This window comes from Trichosurus vulpecula, chromosome 7 (assembly GCF_011100635.1).
Source record: "Trichosurus vulpecula isolate mTriVul1 chromosome 7, mTriVul1.pri, whole genome shotgun sequence".
In the NCBI taxonomy this organism is placed as follows: Eukaryota; Metazoa; Chordata; class Mammalia; order Diprotodontia; family Phalangeridae; genus Trichosurus; species Trichosurus vulpecula.
This window is the reverse complement of record NC_050579.1, coordinates 113,351,778-113,379,380: the sequence shown is the minus strand read 5'-3', so window position 1 is coordinate 113,379,380 and position 27,603 is coordinate 113,351,778. Positions and strand designations below refer to the sequence as shown.

The 27,603-nt window shown below is 36.7% G+C and overlaps 1 protein-coding gene and 1 pseudogene across 1 annotated transcript in view; one reads left to right on the top strand and one right to left on the bottom strand.

Annotated features, from left to right (window-relative positions):
• UTRN (utrophin) overlaps positions 1-27,603 on the top strand; it is a 467,326-nt gene that overhangs the window by 57,053 nt on the left and 382,670 nt on the right. The window contains exons 18-21 of the mRNA XM_036766848.1: positions 11,384-11,625; positions 11,784-11,964; positions 16,873-17,018; positions 20,072-20,284. Coding sequence (XP_036622743.1) covers positions 11,384-11,625; positions 11,784-11,964; positions 16,873-17,018; positions 20,072-20,284 — 782 coding nt within the window. The remainder of the gene's footprint in view (positions 1-11,383; positions 11,626-11,783; positions 11,965-16,872; positions 17,019-20,071; positions 20,285-27,603) is intronic.
• Positions 2,288-2,932, bottom strand: LOC118856413 (annotated as a pseudogene).

The window sequence follows — 27,603 nt, the reverse complement described above, 5'->3', positions numbered from 1 at the left end:
TGTGCTAGCTATATAAGTTCCCTGTATGGTTAAAGCTGTCGCACCACTTTTATCTGAAGGTGACTCATCCTGGAGGTATCCCTTTTCCAGTCCGAGCAACATGTTTGTGATGGCTGCTATGTTTTGAATAAACCTGCTTGCTTGATCACTTCACTGCCTTTGTAGCTTTTGTTGCTTCCTAATCGCCTAGGGGGAATTCTGCTTGACTTGCCTAGCTCTGAGCACTCTTTCAAGCACTTCCCCTCCTCCTTGATGCAGACCAGTAGAGTGGGTGGACACCAACCTAGACATCAGCCAAGTTTGACAGTATGTGCTATGTTTCATGTCGATAGTCCTTCACTTCTAAAAGAGAAGGGAGGGAGGTGCATTTTCTTAGCTCATCTCTGTGGCCTAACTTGTCATTAAATTTATACCATGTTGATTTAAAATTTTTCTGTTGTTCTTTCCCCTTGACATTGTTGTTGTGCATATTGGTTGCTTGGTTCTAAGCTCACCTTGCCTCAGTTTGTATTCCATGCTTTTCCAGAGTCTTTATACTTGGTACTTCTTATGGCACAGTAGTCTCTTATACTCACATGCCACTTTTTTTTTTAGTCATTTCCCAGTTGGTGGACATCTACTTTTTTTTGTTGCCACATAGAAAGTACTGCAGTGAACATTTTGGTAATATAAAGGAACTTTTTCTGTTGAGTACATGTCTAGCATAGCTATATTCTTGCCAAGGGGATTCAAGGGGATCAAAGTATGTGGACATTTCTGTTACTTTTTTTTAAGAGAACAAAACTATTGTATTTCTACCCGTAGTTACAGAGGATTTTGTAATATGAATAGATATTATGAATGGCATATAATACAAATATACTTTACTTTGGAAAAGTTATTTACCTAAGTAACAGTACACTTTGAAAACATTCTTACTTAACCATGTTCTTGAACAAAAACAATGCCATTTTAAGCACAAACATGCCCTTTAGTGTGTATTTGGATATAGGAAGGCAGCACTAGGTTTAAAAAAAATGACCTCATTTTAATGCCTGGTCACCAGAATATAAACAATGTAGAATGAATTCACCATACATAGTTTTAATACTAGTTATAGCAAATCCGTGGTATCTGTTGTGTTTTGAGAGCTATGGAACACATACTTTCACTCACCCTCCAGGAAGGGCTGCTGCATCACAGTCCAAGTGGAGTTCTTGGCATACAGGACTGAAAAAGAACGTCAGAGAAGTTTGACAAACCATTTAGAGTGAATTGCCAGCATTCCCTTTTAGTACATTAAGAAACCAGTTACAATAGAAATGCACTGTGTAGAAGTTATTCTCACTTTGGTGCAAATCTTGTGTGTGTGTGTGTGTGTGTGTGTGTGTGTGTGTGTTATTAATGCACTTGTTTGTTTCCTACACTTACAGTACAAACTCTAGTAACCTGCCACAAAGCATTAAAGCACAATATACCTACTATTCCTTAGGTATCTGCATTTTTCAAGTTTTAATATTTATTCTTCTACATCCAGACTGTGTCAGTAGTTCTCGAATATAATGTATATGTATATATTATATGTATATATATATGTGTGTATATGAATGGGGTAACTATATTCTAAAGATGCAGATGCCTATGACAACCATATTACTAAGGGGAAGGGAGTTTTTAGAAAAGGAAGAAAGCAAACAAGTTCACTTGGAGAGAATGTGGTTCACATCTTTGGATTAAAAAGTAAACAATACAAACCCCCACTATATTTTCTCCAGAGAAGCTGGTCCTCATGAAATTTCCAGAAAACCCTTTTTTTTTTTCATCAAAGAGACCTTAAAAACTCCATTCCAAGTATTTAAAAATCTCCAGCTACCAAGATGCCATTAAGTGGCAATCAGTAGTTGGAAGAGAAAAAATGTCTGTAGATTTATTTTGCAGCATAACATCTTTAGCTATTAGTTGATCAGTAAAAACCACTGGTGTACCAGAAGTGCTATTAAAGGTAAGGGTAGGAAAATATTGAAAACATTTCCTGCCTCTTTGTGAGAGGGTGTTCATGGCTATGAAATTTTCTATCTGCTTCATAAATTCCAAGACATAGTTCTTTTTCTTTCTTTTTTCAGTGTTAAAAATAACTGAATTTAAAAAAAAAATCCTGCAAGTAGATGCCATCACAATAGGAAGTTACATGACAAGGACCACACAAAAAAACCTATCAAGACAATGCTATTGGTTCATTAGTTTTCTAAGAGGCTAGAAAACCTGTTAGCGAAAGCCCTAGCAAAATATACACTTGTTTATAAACCACCTACTTATAAGACCACACTTTGAATCTTTTTTTTGTTCCTTTCCAACCAACCAACTGAACATTGCCATCTTCATAATAATGGACCTGAATCTTTAGCACCCCAACCACCTGAGCCTTAGATGGTGTGATGGTAAACTTCCACTCTGATCTCCAACCATGATTCCAGAAATTTTTAGGCTGAAATTGGTGGCTCTCAATCCAGGCAATAATAGTCTTCTGCCCATCTATAATTTTTGTATAAACAGTCCTGAAGCCATTGGAATAATGATCTTTCATGGAGACCCTTAATGGACTGTCACAGGATTCCCTCCATGACTTCAGAGCTCCATCTATGTCCTTTCCGTAGGTGATCAAACTCAAAGGAAACTTTATTTCTTAGATCTAAAAATCTGCCACTACACAGGTCACCATGTTCTATAATTAAGACCTGATCATCATATCCCTCTATCTTTATTGGAGTGAACTGATCCATATCGTATTGGATGAATGCATGAGCTGCCCCTTCCTTAAGAACATTTTCATTGTTAAGTAGTAACCAGACATTATTAAACCCTTCATTAAATCTTCTGGGGGAGCATGAGTGATGAACTTGGTAGCTGTCCATAGTTTCTCCTCATCCAACACCCAATCCTTGAAGTTGGCCATCTTGGGCTGCTCTTCAGTCACTTTTTGCAGTGTAATTCCAAATTGTTTTCCAGAATATTTGGGCTGATTCAGCGCTCCACCAGCATAGTATAAGTGAGTCTGTCTTTATTATTATAAAAAAAGTATTGGTATAATAAAGTCAACATAGTATTCATGTGGCACTTCCAACTCTGTAAGTTTCTCCCTTTTTGTGTCAGCTAGATGGCTCAGAGGATAGAGGGCTGGGCCTAGAGTCAGAAGGACTTGAATTCAAATCTGGCTTCAGACACTCCCTGGCTATGTGACCCTGGGGAAATCACTGAACCCTGTTTGTCTCAATTTCCTCGTCTTTAAAATGAGCTGGAGAAGTAAATGACAAACTACTCCATTATTTCTGCCATGAAAACCCCATACAGGTTCGTCAAGAGTTAGTCTACTGAATGACTGAACAACAACAATCTTTTTTCGTTTTTTAACAGTCTTTGAAGACAGATCATCTGGTCTGTATTCTTCCTAGTCTAGTTTTGTGGGAGAGAGAGGATGGGGAAAAGCCCAACTTCCCTGCATTATGTGATAATGGATCATTTATTTAATGACTATGAGAATATTTTTTAAGTCTTCTTACCAGATTTTGGTACCAGATACATTATTCCTACCTCCTGTAACTCTCTTCAATTAAAATTATCATCCTCATTTCAGTCAGAATATCTGATGTCAATTTTTTTGTCACATGATTCTTGTGGTTTTCCAAAGGGCATAATAAAATTATAGGGACCTAAAGACTCAGGCCATATATTTTCCCTCATGTTAGTATCTCATTTTCTTACTTTTCCAATCTTGGTTTTTCTATGGTAGACTTTAATATTTCCAATGTGCCTAAAGGATGACTTTTTTTTATCTTGTATATTTAGATGGGAAAGCTTAGTGAATGGGTACGATTGAATTTTAGTATGCAGTCAAATCATACCCACTTTTGAAGAAAGTATTCCTATGTGCAAAGCATTGTGATAAGGATACAAATACCAAAGCAAACAAGTACTTTCCCTTGATGAGCTCACATTTTAATGGGAAAGATAATGCATTTCGTAGTGGGTTTTGGTTTGGAAAGAAAGTAATGGAGAGAGGGGTGGAACCACGGAGGAGTTGATTGACATGTTTTATAATAGAAATGGCAGTATTGATATGACAGTGATTTGGGGATGGGTGGCAGATATGCTCCTCCAGGTCAGAGGGCAAGAAGATGTCTCAGGTAGAATATGAAAGGTGGCCATTGGGGCTGGCCAGATATAGTTGGCCATTTGAATTTGCTCTCATGCCTAGAATTCAAGACCCGATTGGTTCTAGGGCTAGAGTTTAAAAGGTGAAAGGAGTTGTTAGGTACTCTAGACAGCATAATGGGCAGATGTCAAAATAACCAAGGTAGAATCTCAGGTCAGTGATGGCCCTAAAATGGGGCTCCTGATGTTACTTTGTATATTTTATATCGCTCTACTGTAAAATAAACTCTGAGCTTTTTTCTTTTTGTTTCCTATTACCTCACAATGCCTTGTATGTGGTAAGTGTTAAATAAATGTTCAAATTGATTTGAATTGTAACCAGAAAGGCTAACTTGATAGTGACAAGACATTTACATGAATAGGGTAATACTCAGATATTTCAAGGTATTGTGTTATAGTATGATAATAAGAGTCACAAAATTTCAGAGTTTGAGGGATCTTCAGAATTTTCTAACAGTTCTGAAAATTAGGTGGCTTATTTTTGGAGGCTCAACAGTAAAGGAAACCTACACTGCTCTCATTTTTTAAGGAGTTTTTCATTTCAAGTTTGTTATCTGCCCCTCTGCAATTGCCACCTATTCCTTCTTCTGATTTTTTGCTGAGGCAGCCAGAACACCTTCCATATAACAGCTCTTCATTTTTTTCACAGCTTTCAAGTGCCTGCTGAGTTTTCTCTTTTCTGGACTAAATATTCCAAGGTTCTTAAACTGATCCTCACATGGCATAGTCACTCATCCCTTCAAAATCCTGTTGTTCTTCCTCTGGTTATACTCTTAAGTAGCCAGGGCCCTCCTTACAATGTGGCACCTAGAACTAATTGTCCCCAGATGTGATCTGGTTGTAATAATAACTCATAGTTATACAGTGCTTTACACATTTACAAAGTATTTTCCTTACAACATCCCTGGAGAGCTGTGCATGTTTTGTTTACCTCATTTTATAAATGAAAGGAAATTGATGTTCAGAGAAGTTATGACATCCTCATGGTAACGCAGCTGATGTTTGTCATAGCTGGAATGAAAAAATCAGGACTGTTGAAATCGAGTCCATTGCTCCTTCTAGCTCAAGAAGCGGGATAGGACAGCCCCCTGAGTAATGTATAATGTCATCTAAATATAAAAAAAATATCAATTTTATCTTCTAAATTGAGCTTCCCTGATTTTACAGGAAGGGGCAGGTATGTGGCTCATTGGATAGAGCACTGGACCTAGAGTCTGGAAAACCTGAATTCAAATCTGGCCTCAGATGCTTTCTAACTTTTTGACCTTAGGCAAGTCATTTATCCTCTATTTGTCTAGGAAGTGGCTAGATGGTTCAGTGGATAAAGTGCTGGGCCTAGAGTTAGAAAGAATTGAGTTCAAATGTGGCCACTAGCTCTGTGACTCTGGGTAAATCACTTAACTTCTGTTTGCCTTAACTTACTAGAGAAGGAAATGGCAAACTGCTGCAGTTATCTTTGCTAAGAAAACCCCGTGGAGAATATGGGCCATGGAGTCATGAAGAGTTGGACATGACTGAATAATTGAACACAAAAATTTTATAGGAAATTTTATTTTTCAATTTGTCCTTTTGAGCTTTGGTGAAAATGACACTATATACATCTCCCCCTCTTTGTCTCTGTCTCTAACTCTGTCTGTGCCTCTTTCTCTGTCTCTGTTTCTTTGTCTCTATTTCTCTCTCTCTCTCTCTCTCTCTCCCCACCCCCTTAAGAAGCCTGCCTATGTTTCTACTATGTGGCTAGCATTCCACAAGTCTGCTGGAAGTTTAGTGTGGAGGGAGTCACAGGGCATGGTGATATCTTGATGGCCCCCTGCTTTCCTTTACTTCTTAACTTTAACTGCTTTTCAGTGTAGGGAACCAGAGAAACTTTTACTGTGAGCTTCATTCTCCACAGTGTCCTCACTACTATTATTTTTGATGCACTGCAACACAGTGAACTGGAAAGGGTGCTGGAGGTGGAATTAGAGGATCTGAGTTCGGATCCCCTATTGCTACTTACTACCAGTGTGACCTTAGAAAAGTCACTTTACCTCTATGGGCTTCACTTTTTTCAACTGTAAAATGTGGAGGATTGGTTTAGATGAGATGTTAAACATGTGGCCTGCCTGCCCTATTTGGCCCACAGCACTCCTGATGAGCTGAACCAAATTAAAATGTGGAAATATTTAACAAAATGAAAGTACAATAGAACATTGATAATGTTAATATGTGGTTTCTTAAGTCAATATGTGGCCTGCAGGTATCCTTATGTATTGTAGTGGCTCCTGTTCCTAATTGTGTTTGAAGCCACTGGTCTAGATTGCTTTGGCAATCTGGTGAAGACATTATCAGGATGCCTTTAAATGAATAAAATATAATAGATAGGATTCCAAAGGAAATCAATTATGTTGTAACACAATTATCACATTATGTTTATAAAAAAAGTTTGTGGACCCCAGATTAAGAACCTCTGGATTAGATGAAATCTGAGCTCCCTTATAGCTCTAAATCTATGATCCTTTCATCCTAATTCTTGGCATCAGTGGGGATATTACTTATTGTGGTTTAAAGCTAAAAAATAGAACCTAAATACAGCTATCATTATGGTGAATGACTTTTGTATGAATGTGTACTTCTGAAACATTGGTAATTAATGTAGATGGAGATAAAGCTTAGCTTCAGGTTGGTCAAAGTCAAGTTAGCTAATGACCTTACGCTGCTTTGTTCTTACAGAAGTATTGGGAAAAACTCATTGGTTTAGTTGATGAGGGCATTTTTTTTCTCCAAGAGAACTCTAGCTAATACCAGATCGTGAATATGTCTCCTGTGAATAGAAGTTAAACAGCCACACAATTTTGCTTTAAAAATTGAAGCTCATTATAATATCTGGCAAATGTCATGATTTTTATATAGCCTCTTTGGGGATATTTTTGTTATGCTATGAAATTTGATAGTTCCATATTTTAAAAATATTTTCTATATGTCTCATCACGACATTATGCCAATGGAAAGGTCATTCAGTATTGGGATGTTTGTATTTTATGTGGACATATCCAATAATAAAGGTAATTAATTTTTTGGGCAGTTAATGATTTTATTTTTTGTACAATTAATGATTTTAGATTTTAACAATAACCTTCACAGAATGAATTATTATATGGAACAAAGAAAGTTGTTGTATGGACCTCATGACTTCTGAGAACATAATGTTGAATTTAAAAAATAAACTAAACTCTACTGAGCTAACAAGAGCCATGTATAATTTTGTTTCTAAATTATTAGTCCTCCTTTAAAGGTCCTTTATGTAACGTGTTGGTGTGTATGGGAAGGGTGAGTAAGTGGCTATAGAAAAAAGGAAAACTTTCTAAAATAAAGGTAAATTCTCCCCCTTAGAATTTGTGAGTACTTTGGAGAAAATGCCAGTTTAGCCATGTTAGTATATTGTAATGTCCCTTTTGCTAATTCTTCTAATTTTGCTAAAATTTCATTTCAGTAAACACTTAGGTAACAGTCATGTACGGGTAAAAGACACAGTGCTACGTTCTAGGGCAGGGCTGTCCAACCTTAGGTTTTTATTGAAACAATAGACAATATACTTTGATTTGCCATTTTAGTGAGAGCTCTGCAGTAACTCGGCTTCGTTTACCAAAGCATTTATGTAAATTTCTATGCTTGTAGGCGGGCCGCATAAATCGCACATGCGGTCCGTGGGCCACATTTTGGACAGCCCTGTTCTAGGGGACACAAAATCAGAAATGAAACAGCCCTTTACCTTCAAAGAACTTACTTTCTCCTGTAACATGTACAGAGATTAATTACTACAAAATTGACACAAAGTAACAACAAATTACTTCAGAGGGGAGAGACCATTTGCAACTGGAGGTGATCAGGAAAGTTATTGATGAGAGGTTTTACCTGAGCTGTGCTTGGAACCTAGTGGTTATATAATATAGAGGTGAGGTCTGCAGAGTAGGTGCATTGTAGACATGGTAACTCACCTGTAAAAAGACAGACACAATAACTAATATTTACATTTTGCTAACCATATGCCAGCTAGGTGCACAGTGGATGGAGCCCCTGGAATCAGGAAGACTCATTTTAGTATGATAAAGTGAATATAGTATTCATGTGGCACCTCCAGCTTTGAGAGTTTCTATCTGTTCTCGACAGGTAGATAGATCTCTCAGAGGATAGAGGGCTGGGCCTGGAATCAGAAAGACCGGAGTTCAAATCTGACCACAGATGCTAGCTGTGTGACCCTTTTGTCTCCGTTCCCTCATCTGTCAAATGAGCTAGAGAAGGAAATGGCAAATGGTTCCATTATCTTTGCCAAGAAAACCCCAAATGGGGTCATGAAGAATTGGACGGAACTGAAAAACAGCTGAAGAACAACAAAACTATACGCCAGGCACTGTACTAAGTGTTTTGCAATTATTAACTCATTTGACCTTCACCAGCAATTCTGGAAGATTTTACAGTTGAGGGTATCTAAGCAAACAGAATAAGTGACTTGCCCAAGGTCACACATTTAGTAACTATCTGGGGCCCGAATTTGAACTCAAGTCTTCCTGACCCCAGGGCCAGTGCTCTATCCACTGTCCTACCTAGTTGCTTCTAGTTGAGGTGTGTTGTGATTAGCACTGTTGAGTGGAACATTGACCTCAGTGAGACTAAGGATGCTAATGGTTCCTTTTATATTTGTGAGTGTGCCTGAAATAGAAGCGGTATGCCTATAAGTATATAGCTGATGTATCTTTATCCGTATCTTGAATGGAGGTGAAACTGCCAACAGTGTTCACTTGGATATTTCTCACTGTTCTCATAAAATGTTGGTTGTGGAAGTTTGGTGAAAGTTATTCACAAGGTCTGTAGATTATTTGATTTTGTACATCTTTGCTTTTTTTGATCACCTTTGTACAGATAAGTGAACTTTAATAGTAGCTACTTGAAATGTAAGATCATGCTTTTCTTGAGTCTCAAACCCCCCAACCCCCATATACATATTTATATATACGCACATATACTTGTAGGGCATATGATGCAAGACAATATGGCATGTTAAATCCATAGTATCTTCAAATCACATGACTTTATGTGTTGTTATTTCAGTTATTCAGTGGGTACAGTTATGTGGAAAGGAAAATGCATATTCTAAAGGGTGTCAGTGACTTTTTGTTGGGCACATTACTTTTTTTTTTCTTCTTTTTTTAAACAACTCTGATTCTCCTCCCTGGTATTTATTCATGAGTGTACAATGCATAATTGTTCATCCACCCACTTAGCTGAACAGTGCACACTTCATACCACTCCTCTGAAAATGCTTTATGTCTTAAAACATAGTGATTTCTTTCTAATTCAGTATATATACTTTTTATAATAATTTTCTAAAGGATCTCAGCCTTTAAAGCCATAATGAAACAGATTTTAGTGCTCAGTGCCTTAATTGTTTTAGAAATACATACTCTATGAAATAATATTTTAGCCTATAAATTTGGGATATCTTTTCTTTTTTTTTATTTTTTATTTTTGGGATATCTTTTCTTAATGGGCAGTCTTAAATGATACTGATGATGATCACTCAATCAATAAACCTTTATCAAGCGCCTATTATGTGCCTAGCACTGTGCCAAACACTGAGAATACTAAGCTATGTACAAGACAGATAGGAAATAATTAATATAGGGAAGGCATTAAGATTAAGAAGTCCGGTTGCACTTGCAGTTAGGAGGCCAGAGTGTCAGTCCTTGCTTAGCTACTAGAGAGTCAGCATGGTAGAGTGACTGCTGGACTTGGGAGTCAAGCTGACCCAGCTTCAGACATCTTCTATGACACTTACTTTGTATAGGGCCCTAGGCGAGTCACTTCATTATCTCTGAGCATTAGTTTTTAAAATGAGGATAGAAATAATACTTTCCTCTCTCGATTACTATGAGGATCAAATTAGATGACATAACCAAAATGTTTTATAAACCTTAACTGCTGTTACTGATTAGTTCTGTCACCTTAAGGGTAGCTAGGTGACACAGTGGATAGAGCACTGGGCCCCACTCAGGAAGACCTGAGTTTAAATATATCCTATGACACTTCCTAGCTTTCTAGCAAGTCACTTAGCCTCTGTTTTTCTTAATTTTCTCATCTGTAAAATGGGGAGAATAATAGTTCTTACCTCGTAAAATGGTTGGGTGCGTTAAATGAGATATTTTTGAAGTGCTTAGCACTGTATCCGGCACATAAAAAGTGCTATATGAATGCTAGCTGCTACTATTACTAATGCTGCTGCTGCTGCTGCTGCTGCTGCTGCTCCTGCTGCTGCTGCTGCTCCTGCTGCTCCTCCTCCTCCTCCTCCTCCTCTTCCTCCTCTTCCTACTTCACCTCTTCTTCTTCTTATTCTTCCTTTTGCACAAAACTACTTCTCTCCAAAATAAATGACCTTGAATGGATGACTGCTATGGTCCCTTCTAACTGTGAGATTCCTTGATCACATGGTGAATGAATGAATGACTAGGAGTTTATTAAATTCTTACAGACTGGGTGCTGAGTACTGAGGATTCAAATATCGAAAGCAAGATACTCCGTGCCAGCAAGGAGCTTACAGACTAATAGGGAAAGAAATTACATTTACATTTAAGGATGTGGTAGCCAAGGAAGGTTGGGGTTTTTTTTTGTTTGTTTTGTTTTCTTTTGGTTCGGAAAGTCATAGGGATGGTGGTTAGCATCATGGGAGACATTTTTGACATTTGTTTTCAGGAATAGTGGTATTAATTTAATTACTTTGTGATAGAGGAAGAAAGTGGAGGGGGAGATAATTTTTGTAGATAATTAAAAATTTAACAGTATGTAATATTAATATTTGGTCATGTTTCACCTGAATCAATCAATCCATCTATCTATCTTTGTGGAACATTGAGGCTTTTACTACCCAATTCAGTAGATAGCCAGAACATTGTATGATTTTGTCTTTTTATGACATGAGGTTTTTTTTTCTTGAAATATTTTAAGTTGGTAAAAGGTTTTAAAAATGTTCTTTAAACTTTTCTAACTTACAGTGTTTAAAAAAAAACAAACAAACGAAAACCTATCCAACTATATGCCATTAGTGTTAAGATCAACTTTTCACCCTAATTTTCATTTTGTCAAAGGTTTTAAAAAAACATTTTAAGACAAGTTTGGTGATGAATTAATGCTATGCTTGTGTTTTTTTTTAAAATTATTATAGAAGGACTTTCTACAGATAGTATAAAAAATATCTTGGAGAAGGTCCTATCAGAATGGAAAGATATGGCATGGAATTTGGAAGATGTTTCAAGAAAAATTCAGCTTCAAGAAGATATAAATGCATACTTTAAAGATTTGGATGAGCTTGAAAAGGCTGTCAAGGAAAAGGAAGAATGGGTGAAAAACTCTTCTTTTTCAGATACTGCTCAGCAGTTTGGTCCAGGTCTGAAGGATTCGTGCCAGGTAGGTGGATAAGCACCTTGCCTCATAGATACATTCTGCAGTTAGTCCCAATTTTCAATGAGATTGTTACTTTTACATTTAATAGAGGTGCAAGTCATATATTTGTGTGATGCTTCTTTTACCTCTTTTCCCATTACATGTGTATTTCCATTCCATAGTGGGAACTAACACATCTGCTTAGTCTTGGCCCTCAAATTGAAATGATGAGTTCCAGCTGTATGGATCTTATGTCTCAGCCTTCTGCTCCAAGCTTCATTCAGAAGAGTCTGGAGAGCTTTATAGGTCACTACAAATCTGTGCAACAGAATTTGGAGGAATGTCAGCGACAGTTGGAGAAAGGTAGCTCATTCCGTATTCTGTCCTTTTTCATTTTTTTATCTACAGTTTCCTTTCATGGTTTAGCAGTCTTTGGGTCTTTGGCCTTATTCTCATTATTCATCATACTTTAGGGCCTCCTTCCATGTATAAGACATCATACTTCCTGGAAATCTTCCCCTTTCCCAACCCCCTCAGAGTGTGTTTCTTTGTGCTGATCATTGCTGTTGATCTTAATGCCTGACTTAGGAATTAGGGTAATTCAGATAATTCTGTGCGAAAATGAAGTTATGGCAATAGATAGTTTTTAAGGAGTTACTTAAGAAATCTTTTATCTTTGTTGGCAAAGCATCTTGGGTTTGATTACATTACTGAAATAATCACTAGGGAATTTTGATCATTTGGTATCTTTCACCTGACTCTTTTTTTTTTGATAATAATGGAGTTGTATTTTTTTTTTACTAGTGACATCTTTGTATATCAGCATTAATCCTCCTTTAGTTTCTTAAAACTTTAAATTTTTCACTCAACAGTAAGAATTTAAACTCTGGGTTTATGCTTATTAGGTTTGGTCTTGGGGGCATCTTACTTGTCTTACTGCTTAGTTGATATGCAAACCTGAAGTTTCCCTTGGGACTAAATCTTATTTGATTCTCCTCTTAAAAAGTCAAGAGCCATCAACTCCATGCAGACATGTCATATAGCAAACACAACACTGAAAATAGACTAGGTTTTGTTTATTCCAGAAGAAAATGCAAAGGCTTCTACCCAAGACCATAAATATTCAAGATACTTTTTCTTTCTTCAGTCAGCAAACATTTATTAAGCTCCTAGTGTGTGCTAGGCACCATTCTATGAGCTAGAGATACAAAGAAATACAAATATCAGTCTCTGCTATTAAGGAGCTCTCAGTCTTATGATTGAGATATGTTAAAAACTATGTATCAATGAGGCATATACTGGATAAATTGGAAATAGTCAATAGAGGAAAGGCACTAGAATTAAGGAGTACTGGAAAAGGCTTCTTTTAGAAGGTGGAAATTTTAGCAGAGACTTGAAGGAAGCTGGGGAAATCAAAAAGCTTAGATGACTTGTCTGACAAAACCCACTGCCCACAAGAGCCTATATATTCCCTCCATACTTAATTTGGTGTTGAAATTGTTTCAGCACTGAAAGCCAATCTGTCTCTTCTTGTTGCTCTAATTCCGTCTCTTTCTGTTTGTCTCTCATTCCTTTAATTTACTTGAAAAATTATTTTCAGTTCTGAATTCTTTTTCTCCTTCCTGATCCTCTCACACAATTGAGAAGGCAAGAAATACAATATCTTTTATGTATATCTATATACATCTCTCTCTATCTATATCTATATATCTGTAATATATATAGATATAGATATGTATGTATGTATATATGTATAGATATGTAGATATAGATATAGGTAGATAGATATCGATAGTTATGCAAACACATTTCTATTTTAACTATGCTTCAAAAAAAGTGAAAGAAAATATACTTTAATTTGCACTCAGAGTTCATCAGATCTTTCTGAAGGTATATTTTTATTTAAGACTCCTTTGAAGTTGGCATGGATTGTTGTATTGATCAGAGTAGCTAAATCATTCAGAGTCGATCATTGTTAGAATATTCCTGCACAGTGTTCTAGTTCTGCTCACTTCACTTTGCATCAGTTCATATGTATCTCCCCTGGTTTTTCTGAAGCCATCCTGCTTGTCCTTACAGCATAACAGTATTCAATCACAATCATGTGCCACAACTTGTTCAGCTATTCCCCAGTGGGTGGGCATCCCCTTAATTTCCTGATTGTTTGCCACCACAAAAAGAGCTATTATGGATAATTTTGTACATTTATTTCTTTTCTCATTTTTCTTTTATCTCTTTGGTGTGCAGACCTGGCAGTGCTGTTGCTTGGAACAAAAGCTATGCACAATTTTGTAGCCTTGGGGCATGGTTCCAAATTGTTCTTGAGGATGTTTGGACCAGTTCACAACTCCACCAGCAGTATATTAGTGTACCTATTTTTCCACATCTCCTTTTCTTTGTCTGTCATGTTATCCATTCTGACAGGTGTGAGGTGGCGCCTCAGCATTGTATTAATTTTCTTTTCTCTAATTATTAGGGATATACAGTTCTAGAACTCTCTAACCTAGCATTTTAAGGCCAAACCCAAAGTGTAGCCTAGAGAATTTAGGTAATCTGAATCAATCAGCCATACTTAATGTAGGACAATAGGCTAAGAAATAAGATAAACCTAGATACTTTAAATGAGATACAGTCAGTGTCAGGACAAAGACCTGAAATTTTAGATGAAATACATTTTTACAAGGAAATCTCACATTTTGAGGCAGTAGTTTCCAAATTTTATGTTGCCCCTTTTATACCAACCCCTCTCCCTCCAAAACATAGAAGGGGATAGGGAGTCTTAATCTTGGTTTGTATTTTATTCAAATACACCCAAAGTGTTTATTATAAATTTTTAACTTAAAAATATTGAACACATTTAAAGCATTGTATAAAATTATAAGTAACTACTGTATTGTATCTACTATCATAAAATTAGAAATGGAAGGATTCTGCAAGGTCACGTAGCCCAACACCTGAGGCTTGAGGAAACTGAGACCACATACAAGTAGTAAATGTCAGACCCGAGATATGAACCCTGGTCATCAGACTATAAATCCAGTACTCTTTTCAGTGGAGCATGCACACTCATTCCCACAATTTAAGGGGGATATATGGAGCATGAGCAGCTCCTCAAATATTGTATCTTCCATGGAAATGACTAGCTGGCTAGGCCCAGGGATGAGGAAAAACCATAAGAATGTCATTCTGACCTCTAGTGACGGGCTCAAGCAGGCTTTCAGCTGCCTAGATTTCCTGCCCTCTTCAAGCATTTTCTTCAATAGAGGGAAGGTACTAGACTTAAGGGGGATTGGGGCAGCTATTTTGGGCACTGGATAGACTTAGGTAGATCTGAGTTTAAATATGGCCTCAGACAACCATTGGCTAGTCACTTAACCTCTGTAAAATGGAGATAATAGCTCCTACCTCTTGGGATTGTTGTGGGGTTAAAATGAGATAATATTTACAAAGCACTTAGCAGTGTCTGGCACATAGTAGTTGCTATATAAATGGTTATTTTTCATTGTTATTATTAGTCTGTTGGGTGTCTGGAAGCCTGGAATTGGGTCCTGGTTGATCTGGCACTAGAGAGGCTTCTGGAGCAATGACGCCTTTCACTTTAGGGAGCCTCCTTGAGGTCCCATGTGCACAGTGTAGCTCTTTTCACTCTGTGATAGGTTTAGGGGCATCTGGTTGGCATTAGAGCACACTTCTGTCACAGTTGCCTTCCTGTGGAGGGGTACTTGCCATTTCTCCATGTGATTTTATCCTCCAACAAGAGTAACAGAAGGAGACTGAGGCTGGTCATGGGTGTGTGTGTGTGTGTGTGTGTGTGTGTGTGTGTGTGTGTGTGTTTGTGTGTGTTTATTAGGTGAAGGAAAGTCAAAAACCCAATCTCACTGTCTGTGCTGTGGTCTGCTGTGCAAAGTTAGCTAATTGCATGCTACCCTCCTGTTGCCTCTAGCCGTTGCGGTTGAGTTCACTTTGCTAGTCTCCTTTTTGTTGAGTTTGATTTGAATTTTGTTTTCATTGAAAAAAAAAAGTGGATGTAAATACATACATATATACATATATCTATATATATACACACACATTTACATATAAATATATTTGAGGTATGCTGAGAATATCCAGTAATGTTTTTTTAAGACTTCCTTGCATCTCCCCCTTTCTTCGGTTCCCCAATCATTAATGTCAGCTTTTAGGGGATCAGTTTTGCTCAGATGGAAGCAATATCTATGTTGATGAGGTCAAAAATCCATTGAAGTACATAGGTTGTAGAAAAATATCCTCAAGGGGTGAAGTACTTCTCCCTAGTTGTTTCCAGTATAATCATAAAGGAATTTCCTCAGCTTTTACAGCTTGTACAGACTTTGATTTGACCTGTGTGTGGGCACCATGGTGCTGGTTTGATAATGCCCTTTGCTTGTAGTGATGATGGATCCTGTGAAGACATGAAGGATTCTGTTTGTGTCTGGCAGATGGATTACATTTGCTCTCTTAGGGACAAGGTTTTGCAGTTGTAGGCCAGTTCTCTTGGTTCGGTGAACTTCAGTGGCCAAGCATGGGAAGTGATCTGCAGACAGCTCTTTTTTCTCAGCTCGCTCTTGAAAAGTAGGCTTTGGTGCCAGCAGGCAAGGTTCAGAATTTAATTTCTTAGCTTGTACTTCCTATTGGCTGCTGCTTCTTACACTTTAAAAGGAAGTTCCTTTGCACTCAAAGCATTGTTGTTTCATTTTTTTTAAAGGGTGTAATGAAGTGCATGCCTCTGTCATTTTTAAGGCTAACATTAGATAGATGTCATTATACATTATTCTACATACATCTCAGAATTGACTGGTAGTAACCAGGATTAAGGAATTTGAGAATGGTTTATGATACTTTATAGGTGACAGTTGTCCACATGAGTAAGATCAATGTTAATTTTGGTAGATACTTATACTTTTTTTGTACTTCAAAGGTTGTATTTTTATTGTGAGAGGGAGGGAGGAGAAAAGGGAAGTCTTAGGCTGAAAGAAATCAATGCTATTTCATCATTATTGAGATCTTTCATCACAATGAATGCAGAAAAGAAAGGTCAACTAATATCATGCACCTCAGCCAGAATAGTCCTGAAATTATGATGTCAGGCTTAAAGCAGTGTGCATATTTTTAATTTACACACTGTGCTAGTTTTAATTAGAACATTTCACATAGATAGTAAATATCTGCCTCATCAACACAAAATGATTGACATATTTGAAAGAATACTGTCTTTCTAATATTTGCTTTAATTTTTTCCAAAATACACAGATCTGAAGAGCCAACCTGGAGATGACTACTTACAGACACTGAAGACAGTGAGGGATATATTAAATGAATCAGAAAATAAGGCTCAGATTTCTCTGAATACCTTGAGTGACCTTTCAAAAGTTGAGAAGACCCTACAGGAGAAACGGGTAAGACTCTGTTAGGTCTTGAAAATCTGAGTCCATTTTTATTATCTTAAATTATGAAATAATTTGAAATGCATTTTTTATGCTTTGTTTTTTTCATTTGTTAGTCTTTTGACCTTTATGTTTTTTAGTTCTCTATTGAAGGGTAGGACCTTGGTTACAAAGAGGATTATAATTTGCATTTTTTAATATAGCCACCATTAGTCTTATGTCATTTACTTGGTCTTTGTGTTTTCAAAATGTTAGTGTTCTTTTCAGGATTGTTGAACTCACTAGGTATAGTGGAAGGAGCCCCAGAATTGGCATTAGGAAAGACCTGTCATTGTCACTTACTAGTTTGTGAACACAGGCCAAAACATATAACTGACACCTAGTTATCTTTAAATTAAGGATAATACTTCTTGTAGTGCTTTCCTTATAAAATTATAGAGGATCAAATGCAACAACAGGTGTTGGGTGTTTTGCAGACCTTACTTAAATTGGTAGATTAATATTAATCTTTATGTGAGTATCCCCAAAGTCTTAGTGCAGCTTCAGCTTTGATAATTTCAGAAGTATAAATTTTATGAAAACTTATAGAAAATATTGGGAAGTTTAATTGTGTGATTTCATTAACACTTATATTGCTTTGTGAATTTTTATATTTTAATTTAATTTTCTGTGTGATACGTTCTCTGGTGGCTCGAGAAGAGGTCCTTTTACTTGGCCACCTTGGTCAACTGATCTATCTCCATTAGATTTTTTCCTCATTAAGTCCTTTCAAAACTGTTATGTATGCATCAGCATCTTGTACTTTGGATGATTTTAAGGCTATAATCAATTACAAATAAAATCCTTTCAATTACTGAACAGCAGCTAATGACATTTTTTACAAAGTTAAAAAATCAACTATGGTGATGTGTGTATGTGTAGAGACACACACACACACACACACCATATATAGCACGTGAGGCAGCTGGGTGGTACAGTGGATCGACCAGAGTTCAAATTTGACCTCAGATATGTCCTAGCTGTACCTGGGCAAGTCACTTAACCTTTGCATAAAACTGGAGATGGAAATGGCAAACCACTCCAGTATATTTGCCAAGAAAACCTCATGGACAGCTGGTCCATGGGGTTATGAAGTTAGACATGACCAAACAACTGAACAGCAGCAACAACAATATAGCTTAAGACAGTGGTTATATTGAATTTTAATTTAAAATATCAACATTTAAAAAGCTTAAATACTCTTTCAATTAGTTTTAAAAAAATCTGTTTGCAGGATTTACGCTTTTCAAGTTTATAAAGCTTAAAAGTAACACTAAGAGTAACACTTTTGGGATACTCTGTATTTCTCCTCCCTTTTACAAGCTACTTCTCAGACTGTCATTTTATATTTATTGGCTCAAAGTCCTCACATCCCACTCCCTTTTTACTCCATTTTTGATTCCAGCCACATCACTCAATTGAACCTACCCCCTCTAAGATTGCCAATGATCTATAAACTTCTTACTCCAGGGGCTTTTTTGTTATTCTAAGTTTAATTGTCTTCCTGGTGCCTTTGGATTCTGGTGACCATTCCCTTCCCCCAAGATACTGTTTCCTGCATGGCATCCCTAGCATGGTGACTTAGAGTCATCTAGTCTCCAAAGTCATCTAGTCTAACCTTTTCTATTACAAATGAATAAACTGAGGTTGAGAGGTTAAGAACTTATCTAAAGTCATATGGATGATTAATTAAAAGAACTGGAATTTGAATCCTGGACTTTTGATTCAAAATATGGCCCTCTTTCTCTTGCTCAATGCTGCATTGGCTCCTTCCTTGACATTGTTCTTCTACCAGTATGACCACTTTTTTTTAGTGCCCTTTTCTGGATAATTAACTCCCTCCTACCCATGAAATGTGGCTGTTCCCCATGGCTCTGCCTTGGGCACGTGGCCCCCTTCCTCCCTTTTTTTTTTCTCCCTTTCCTTTCTCCTTCTGCATAGTGATTTTGCTAGCCTCCACATATTCAGTTATCTCCATGCAGATAATTCCCAAATCCACATAGCCAACCCTAGTTTCTCTCCCGAAATCTACTACTAATGCCTACTGCTTGCTTAAAATTTGCACTTGGATGTCTCCTGTGTACCACAAACTGAACTCAAACAAAACATAATGAATCATCTTTTCTACTAGGCCACATGTGGCCTTGAGGCTACAGGATCCCCCTTCCTGTACTAGACCATACTGAGCTTTTCACAATCCTTAACATTGCCCTTGTTTATAATCAAAGCGTTCTCTTTGAATCCCCTTTCTCCCTCACTTAACCATCTATTCTTTTATCATAACTTATTCATTCATTTACCCTCCCCAGCATTCTTACATTTCTCTCAACTCTCAGAGCCACTACTCTGTTTCAGACCCTTTCCTCTGCTTTCCTGGAATTTTTCACTGTCCTCCTTTTTGGTCTCTTTCCTTCTAACTCTTCACCTGTCCACTCTTGCACACAGCCACTAAATATTCCTAAAACAGAGGTTTGACCATGTCACTCCTCTTTGTGAAAAATGTTCAATGGTTCTCTGTTGCTTTTTAGAGAAAATAAAAACTTAGTTTGTCATTTCAAGTCCTACACTGTTTACCATTTCCAGTTCAATGCCTTAACAGTGACTCTCCCTCATCACTTTAATGCATTCAAGTCTTTGCTTTTTTGTCTTACAATCAGTAGTTTTCTTCAAGGTCCAGCTTTGATGTCTCTTCCTATGCCAAATGTCTGGCTGCTGGTTCTCTTTCACTCTTAAAATTCCTTATCTATGTACCGTCAGTAGCAGATAAGCATGGGAACTATTATTATCTTTGTCTTGGATACTTAGTATCCAAGTACTTTTGTCTTTTGATACTTAGCATTTAGCACTGCCCTTTGGACACAGAACTTTGTTTTTCTCATGGTTTTTTTTTTTTTTTTACTAGTGCACCATTTCTTGGTTTTGTTTTTTGACCAAATATCTAGAGAAAACCTACACTTTTGTTACATATGTACATGTATAAGGACAGAGGGCTACAAATAATCAGAATCTTTTAATTCTATTTTTAGGGTCTTGAAGAAATACTTGAGGATCAGAAGCCTTCATTGGATAAACTGGCAGAAGAAACGAAGACTCTGGAGCAATGTTCACCCCATGATATAAAAAATAAATACCAGCAAGAATTTGAGAATGTTCAAGAAAAGTGGAACAGGCTAAAGGCCAGGACCTCCAAAGATATTCATCTGTTGGAAGAAATTATTCCACAACTGAGAGTGTTTGAGGTAAATATAAACTTTGTTAGGCATTTAAGCTCAGTCTTAGTGTAAAATAGCAATTAAAATGTGTAAAGCTTTTCCTTCTCCATACTTGGCATTAGTTTCTGTCACCATCATAATTATGTGCTTAAAATTGGATTCACAACTTGCTTGCAAAATATATGTCATTTACTCAGCAAAAAGTGCGGCATTATTCTTTTGCCTTCTTGGAAAGATTCTATAGGTGAGCTTTGATATGGGCATTAGAGATTTTGAACAAAAGTAGATAAAGGCTGGTTGTACTGTGATGAGAGATTGTGTTTAAGAGCTCAAGATGAGCTAAGTAGTGAATGTAGAGAACAGGGAAGAGTTTAACTTGACTAGAATAAGAGAAATAGTAGCTTACTTGGAATAGTGGAAGTTTCCATGGTATTAGTATGAGAAGTGAGCCGTCTGTCAAGAAGCATCATGAAGTGCCTACATGTGATATAGGTGACCACTAGGCATTTAATGTTAAAACGAAACACCTTCTAGGCTAAGGAGCTTACTTTCTCTAATGAGGCTGGAGGGACAGATTGTATACACGCATGACAACTGAGCCAGGAGTCCAGATCTTGGAAAGAAAGGAACCAACGTTATCATGAAATGGACAATGATATAATTATACTGATGACTATAGAAAAGGGAATTTAAGGTACAGGCAGGGAGGCCAGAATTATAAGTTTTAGAACTTTGTGAGGCATTGGAGACATTTAGTACAACTGTCATTTGTGCAGGTGAGGAAACTGAAGCCTTGAGGGATGGAGTGATTTACCCAGAGTTGACATTTGAAAATAAGTTCTCTGACTCATGAATCTGTGTTCTTTTCTCTGTACCATGCTGACCATGTCTGAAATGATCAGGAAGTAGATGAGAAAATCAGCATTGGTTTCAAGAATAATGGGACAGATATGGGTGACTAATGGAATGTGTGCAGTCCAAAGTCTTGCTGATAGCCATAAGGGTGGTGGTTGTATTTGATTCAATGGGTTCTGGAGGAATAATTAAATAATTTCTTCTTGACTCTGCAAATTTTAATGTAAGGGGTCTTCCCATCAGTTGGTGAAGGCCAACAGTAGTGTGGAAGTGAGGTCAGAAATGGATAGGTAGATTTATCAGACAGCCTCAAACATGGTAGATAAGTTGCAAGACTCCTTTCATAACTAGGATGTGATCCCCAAAGGAATCTGTATAAAACAAGGAGAACATTTAGGAGTGTTGCTGAAGGGCTTGAGACAGTTATTTATCAGTGTTACCTTATCTTAATACTGACGTGAGAGTACTTGGTGAAATTAAGGGTTGAATCTGTCTTTAGGTCTACTGGGAAAACCTGAAGATTAGAAAATAAATGAGCATTAGACTCAGAAAAGCTTTGGAAGCCTTTGAGCTGATACTTTCTGTTGAGGGCCTAGAATGAAAGCCAGATTGCAAGAATATGCACTAAATGGGATGACATAAAGCTTTGTTCTTAGCTGAAATCTCATTTAGATAAAGTGTCATTTCTAGACACCAGCTCTGTGCATCTCTTGGCAGTGCTGTTGTACTACCTTTGTGTGAAATTTTTCTGTCAAGCATTATGCCATCACTTGAACATCTTTTCAGCTTAAAAAACTGAGTACTTCTCTTTTCTCTTTAGCTTCTAAAACTTCTCGTTTGAAACCAAGTATAACATTATGTGTTTACCTTATTTAAATAATGTTATCTAAGTTGGTTTCTAAATTTGAGTTCCAACTTGGTCAGTGTTTTCTGATGGTTACCTTTGTTATGATGAGATCTAGTTAGTTTTAGAAAGGAAATCTGTAGGGAATTGGGTAAATGTCACATACCCAGAGGGTATGTTTGACTTAGAGAGATACTCAGTTCAGATCATCATAAATAATGGTGTTAAAGACAGCTGTGCACACATCTCAAATGAGTATCCAAGAAATCAGTGATATTGAGTGTGTGTGGATTTGCTTCTTTATCTTACAATCAGTAGTTTCTAATGGTGTGGATTGTTTCTAATCTAGTGAATCTAGTAGCCATTCTAAGTAGATAATAATAACAATAATTAACATGTGCATAGCACTTAATATGTGCCAGACACTGTGCTAAGTGCTTTACAGTTATTATCTAATTTGATCCATTTTATAATGACCCTGGAGAAAGCTGCTATTTTCATTCCCATTTTACAGATGGGGAAACTGAGGCAAATGGCAGGTAATTGACCTGTCCAGGGTCACATAGCTAGGAAATGTCTGAGGCTACATTTGAACTCAGGTCTTCCTGAGTCCAAGCTCAGAGTTCTGTCCAGGATACCACTTGACTGCCAGATACTAGTATTATTTCAACCTTGTAGAATAATCATTGAAAAACTGGACAGTTAGGTCTAGTCATCATGTTGTATATTTACATGTTTAGGATGGAGAGTAATATCCTTTGCCTCCTTGTCCTTAATAACTACATATTTTTTAATGATGTCAGATCATGTAACTGCTTCTGAATTATAAAATCATGCCTTTTCATTTTAAGCAGAGTCTTGACTTAGATTTTTCTAATGGGATTGTGCTTTCTCTTCTCCCTTTTTTACTTTTCAAGGGTTTATTCCTAGTCTAGTATCTAGTACTTTTCTTGGAGTATTTTTGAATTGTCACGGAAAAACATTATCCATAGAAATTGCATCCAATTCTACTCCTATAAATATTCAGTTGTGAATTTGGCTTTTTTTTTTTTAATCAATGCTCTATCATCTTTTCCCAATTTAAGGTTTGTTCGGTAATTGAATTGTGTAGTACAGCATAATTTAGATTTGATACTTTTGTATGGTACTTAATTCCTTAAATGAAGAAACTTAGCCATGAACGGTACCATGTAAGCAAGAATCATGTTGAAGCGTCATATGTTTTTAAGACAAAATCAACATATCACTTGTGGTTACATCCTTGTGTATACCAATTTTCATGCATTTTTAAAGATATTGAACATGATTTATTAAAACACAGGTATGTTCTAAGCCTTATTTTAAAGTACATTTTAAAGAATTGATGCTGCCAGAGCATGATAGAAAGTTTATTGTCAGTGGCTGTCTTTTGTTGATATGGATATTTCTTTTCAACATAGTCTTTTTGCAGTCAATGAATACTGTACAACTGTGCAGGAAAAAGTGACCACTTCCACCACCACTCTAAGAACTCCTGACTGTGGTTTCACTTGTTGTATCCGCCAACGGCCTGGTTTAGCAATTGGCTGCACAAACCAGAATCAAAAGTTACAGGAATTCCAGAAGATGGAGGAGGAGCAAAAGAAATGCCAGGAATTTAACCTCAAATTATCCAGGGAGGGAGTTGGATCAAAATAAATACTACTTTATTTGGACTTCTGAAACAGATCCTGCGTAGATGACAAAAATTGGTTTGACAATATAGTGTTGGATCCTCTGCTGAATCTTTGAAGGGTTCATTAGAGTTCTCAAAGCCACAAAGAGTCCCTATCCCTTGAAATCCCTTGTCTATATTGGTATCATTTATTTACTGAGCTCCAAGATTTTCCCTTTCTTGCCTTTAAAAGGATTTCTTTTGCTCAGATTGCTGTGGGTTTTAGGTACAGTATATTTTTAAAGGACTTTATGTTATTATATTTTCATTTTATATCATCTATATTTACATATACATAGTAGTCTCTTTTCCTTGGCCAATCTGCCATTCAGTATAACAATGATTAAAAAGAAAGAGGGAAAGAAAAGTAGTTGAACAAAGTCAGTCCACACACTAATTGTATCTGGCGGTTTATGTAATGTTCTACACCTTTAGTACCCCACCTCTGCAAAGATGTGAGGTAGGTACGTTTTTCTCAGTTCTTTTGGGCCATGTTTGGATATTATAATTTCCTGACCTTGTTTGTTTGTTTTTTGGTTCTTTACATTTACATTGCTATACTTGTTTGATCTAAGGTTTTTTTCTGATTCTTTTTTTTTTCACTTTACATCATTTTATATCTCGTGCTTCTCTGAATTTTTCATATTCATTGCTTCTGATGGCACAATCATATTCCAGTTTTTGGACAGTTTTTTGATTGAACAGCTTTTTTTTTTTTGTTATTCTAGGGACATAATTTTAAAGGATCCAAGTCCCTTTTTCATAAATAGGATCAATGCATCTGCTAACTCAAAAAAGTTTAGAAACTATTATTTGGGATCAGTGACATCTGTTTGGAATTTTCACATTTTTAAATATGATTACCTAGCATACCTCACTGCTATCTCCATAAGAAAAAGCCTTTCTTGAATTTATTTTCAAATTATATATATATATTTCAGTTAACAAGGATTTAATTTCTTATCCCCCCACTCCCACTTTCATGGTGGGGTGGGGGGGGGTGATTAGGAAGAAAAACAAAAACTCTTGTAGAAATTGTTCATAGTAAAGCAAAACAGATGTCCATATTGGCCACGTCCAATAATTATATGGCTCAGTGTGCAGTCTGATGCTATCACCTCTCTATTAGGATATAGGCAGCACTCTTCATTATTGGTACTCTAGATTCATGGTTGGTCTATCAGAGATCTTAGTCCTGAAAGGTTTTTGCCTTTACAATGTCGTTGTACAGATTGTTTTCCTTATTCTACTCACTTCACCATGTCTCAGTATGTGCAAGTTTTCCTAGGTTTTCTGAACTGTCTTCATGATTTCTTGAAACACAATGTATTCTTATCACATTCATAGACATAATATATTCACCTAATCTGCAGTCAATGGGTATGCCTGTAGTTTCTAGTTTTTCCTCTATCCTTAGTTCCAGAAGGTAGTTTCATCTTTGTTTTTCTAGCATAAATTTGTGAGTCAAAGTCAGTTTGGTTCTGAGTATATCTTGATTTAAAACAGCATTAGTAATGACAGCTCTAGGCATTAATTGCCCAGAGGCACTTAGGTTGTGTGGAAGATAGAGCATTGGTCTGGGGAGTCAGGAAGACCTGAATTCAAATTTGACCGCAAACACTTATTAGCTGTTTGATCCTGGGCAAATCATATAATCTTGGTCTGCCTCAGTTTCCTCAGCTGTTTAATGGAAATAATAATTGGCATCTACCTTTCATGATTATTGTGAGGATAATGTGAGATAATATCTGTAAAGTGCTTAGCAAGTTTTGACACACCGTGGCACTTAATAAAAGTTCTTTCTCTCGACGTTTCCTTCCTTTCTTCCTTCCTTATAAAATTTTTTGTGAAACTGTGATCTCAGTCATTTTTAACACTAAATTATTCTCTTTTTTTGCAGTAATTTAATATGCTTTTTTAGAGAGGATTAAAGTATAAATTGACATAGTAAATAGAGTATGGAAAACCCTCATACTACCAGGTGGCCTAGATGGCAGTTTATATTTAAATGAGTATTTTTAAAAGAATAATTAAAAAAAAAAACCTCACGACATTTACTTGATACTTTTCATGTTCTCTGCTCAGTCCCTTTGTTCTAGAGAGTTACTCAGATTTGCCTTAATTTTGAGTTCTCTTTTAAAGGATTGATCGGCAGCATGCTAAGGGAGACACCAACTTTTACTTCTGGATTAACTAAATAACAGATATGCTAGGGAGCAGTAGAAAGTTTAGAAATATCAGTTCTACATGATCCGAGAGGAATAACCCTTTCTGTTTTTCAGATTCATAGGCAGTTTGTTGGGGAGCATGAGAAAACATAAAAATCTTCATGGTACTATTTCTGGCAATGCCTTAATTGTGATTGAGGCCCTCTAGGCTGTACCTGGTCAAGCCAGAGACAAAGAAAAACCTCACAACTCACAGCATTGTTTTCAGTTTAAGACATGAGCCTATGAAAAAGACCATCTATTTATGTGGCCAAAAAAAGTTTTTGGTTGGTTGAATTGAGTCAAATATCTGCATAACATTTTCTCTTCTATGTAGATATGTAAGAGTTATTAAAGGGGAGGGGGGAAGAATATCGTTAGGAGGTTTCCATTTTCAGGAACAGCAGTGTTGAAAGGGCACTGACTTTGGACACAGCTTCAAACCAGGCTCATTTTTCTAGTAACATGTCACAGGTCTCTCTCCTAGTCTTACTTGTTTGCTACTGTAAATAGTGACTTGAATGAAGACAAAGAATCCTTTTAAAATTTGCAAGTGATACCAAATTGGGAAGAAAAAAAAGAAAGGAATCAGAATCTAAAATGAGCTTGACAACCTGTAATACTAAGCCAAAACCAGCAAGATGAAAATCACAATCATTTTCACTAAATCAGTTGTATTACTGAAGGATAAGGAAAGTCTTATCATATGAGGAATCCATGACTTTACCAAAAAATAAGGGGAAGAGGGAAAGGTCTTACCTACAGTCTTACTATGAGCCTCCATTTTCTTTTCTTTCTTTTTTTTTTTTAAAGAAGACTTTTTCTTAATAATTTTTTTTTAATTTTTGGAGGGGAGAAGGCAGGGCAATTGGGGTTAAGTAACTTGCTCGGGGTCACACAGCTAAGTAAATGTATCAAGTGTCTGTGGCTGGATTTGAACTCCAGTCCTCTTGACTGCAAGGCCGGTTCTCTACTCACTGTGCCACCTAGCTGCCCCGAGCCTCTATTTTCAAGGAGATAGTAGACAAGCTAATGCTGCCTTCAGTTGATTTGTATAAATATTATTTCTAGATCCTAAGGAATAATAGTTCAAATGTACTTTTTTCTGGCTTATTGGGTTAATTTTTTCACATCTCATGTTAAGGGGGCTAGTGACAAATGAAGTATGTCATACAATTTATTAATACCTGTATGAAAAAATGCTTCAATTTACTTATTGTTACAGAAATGCAAATTAAAGCTATTCTGAGGTTCTGCCTTATGCCCATCAAATTGGTTAAGTTGACCAAAAAGGTAAATGACATGATGGAGGGGGCTGTGGTAAAACAGGTACATTAATGCATTGTTGGTGGAACTGTGAATGGGTTCAACCCTTCTGGAAAACAATTGGTAACTATACCGAGAGAGTTATTTTACCATTTGACCCAGCAATGTCGTTACTATGCTTGTGTCCAGAAGAGATCAAAGAAAGAGGAAAAAGGTCTATGTGTACAAAAATATAGTAGCTATTTTTGTGGTGACAAAGACCTGGAAACCAAGGGCATGCCTATCAACTCATGAATGACTGAACAAATTATGACATGAATCAAATGAAATACTTGTATGCTAGAAGAACTGATGGGAGGATAGCTTCAGGGGAATCTTAGGATACAAACAGAGTGAAGTGAGTAGAACCAGAGTAACAATTTATACAGTGACATCAACATTAAAATAAAGACAAAGAATTTCACAAGGCTTAAGAACTCTG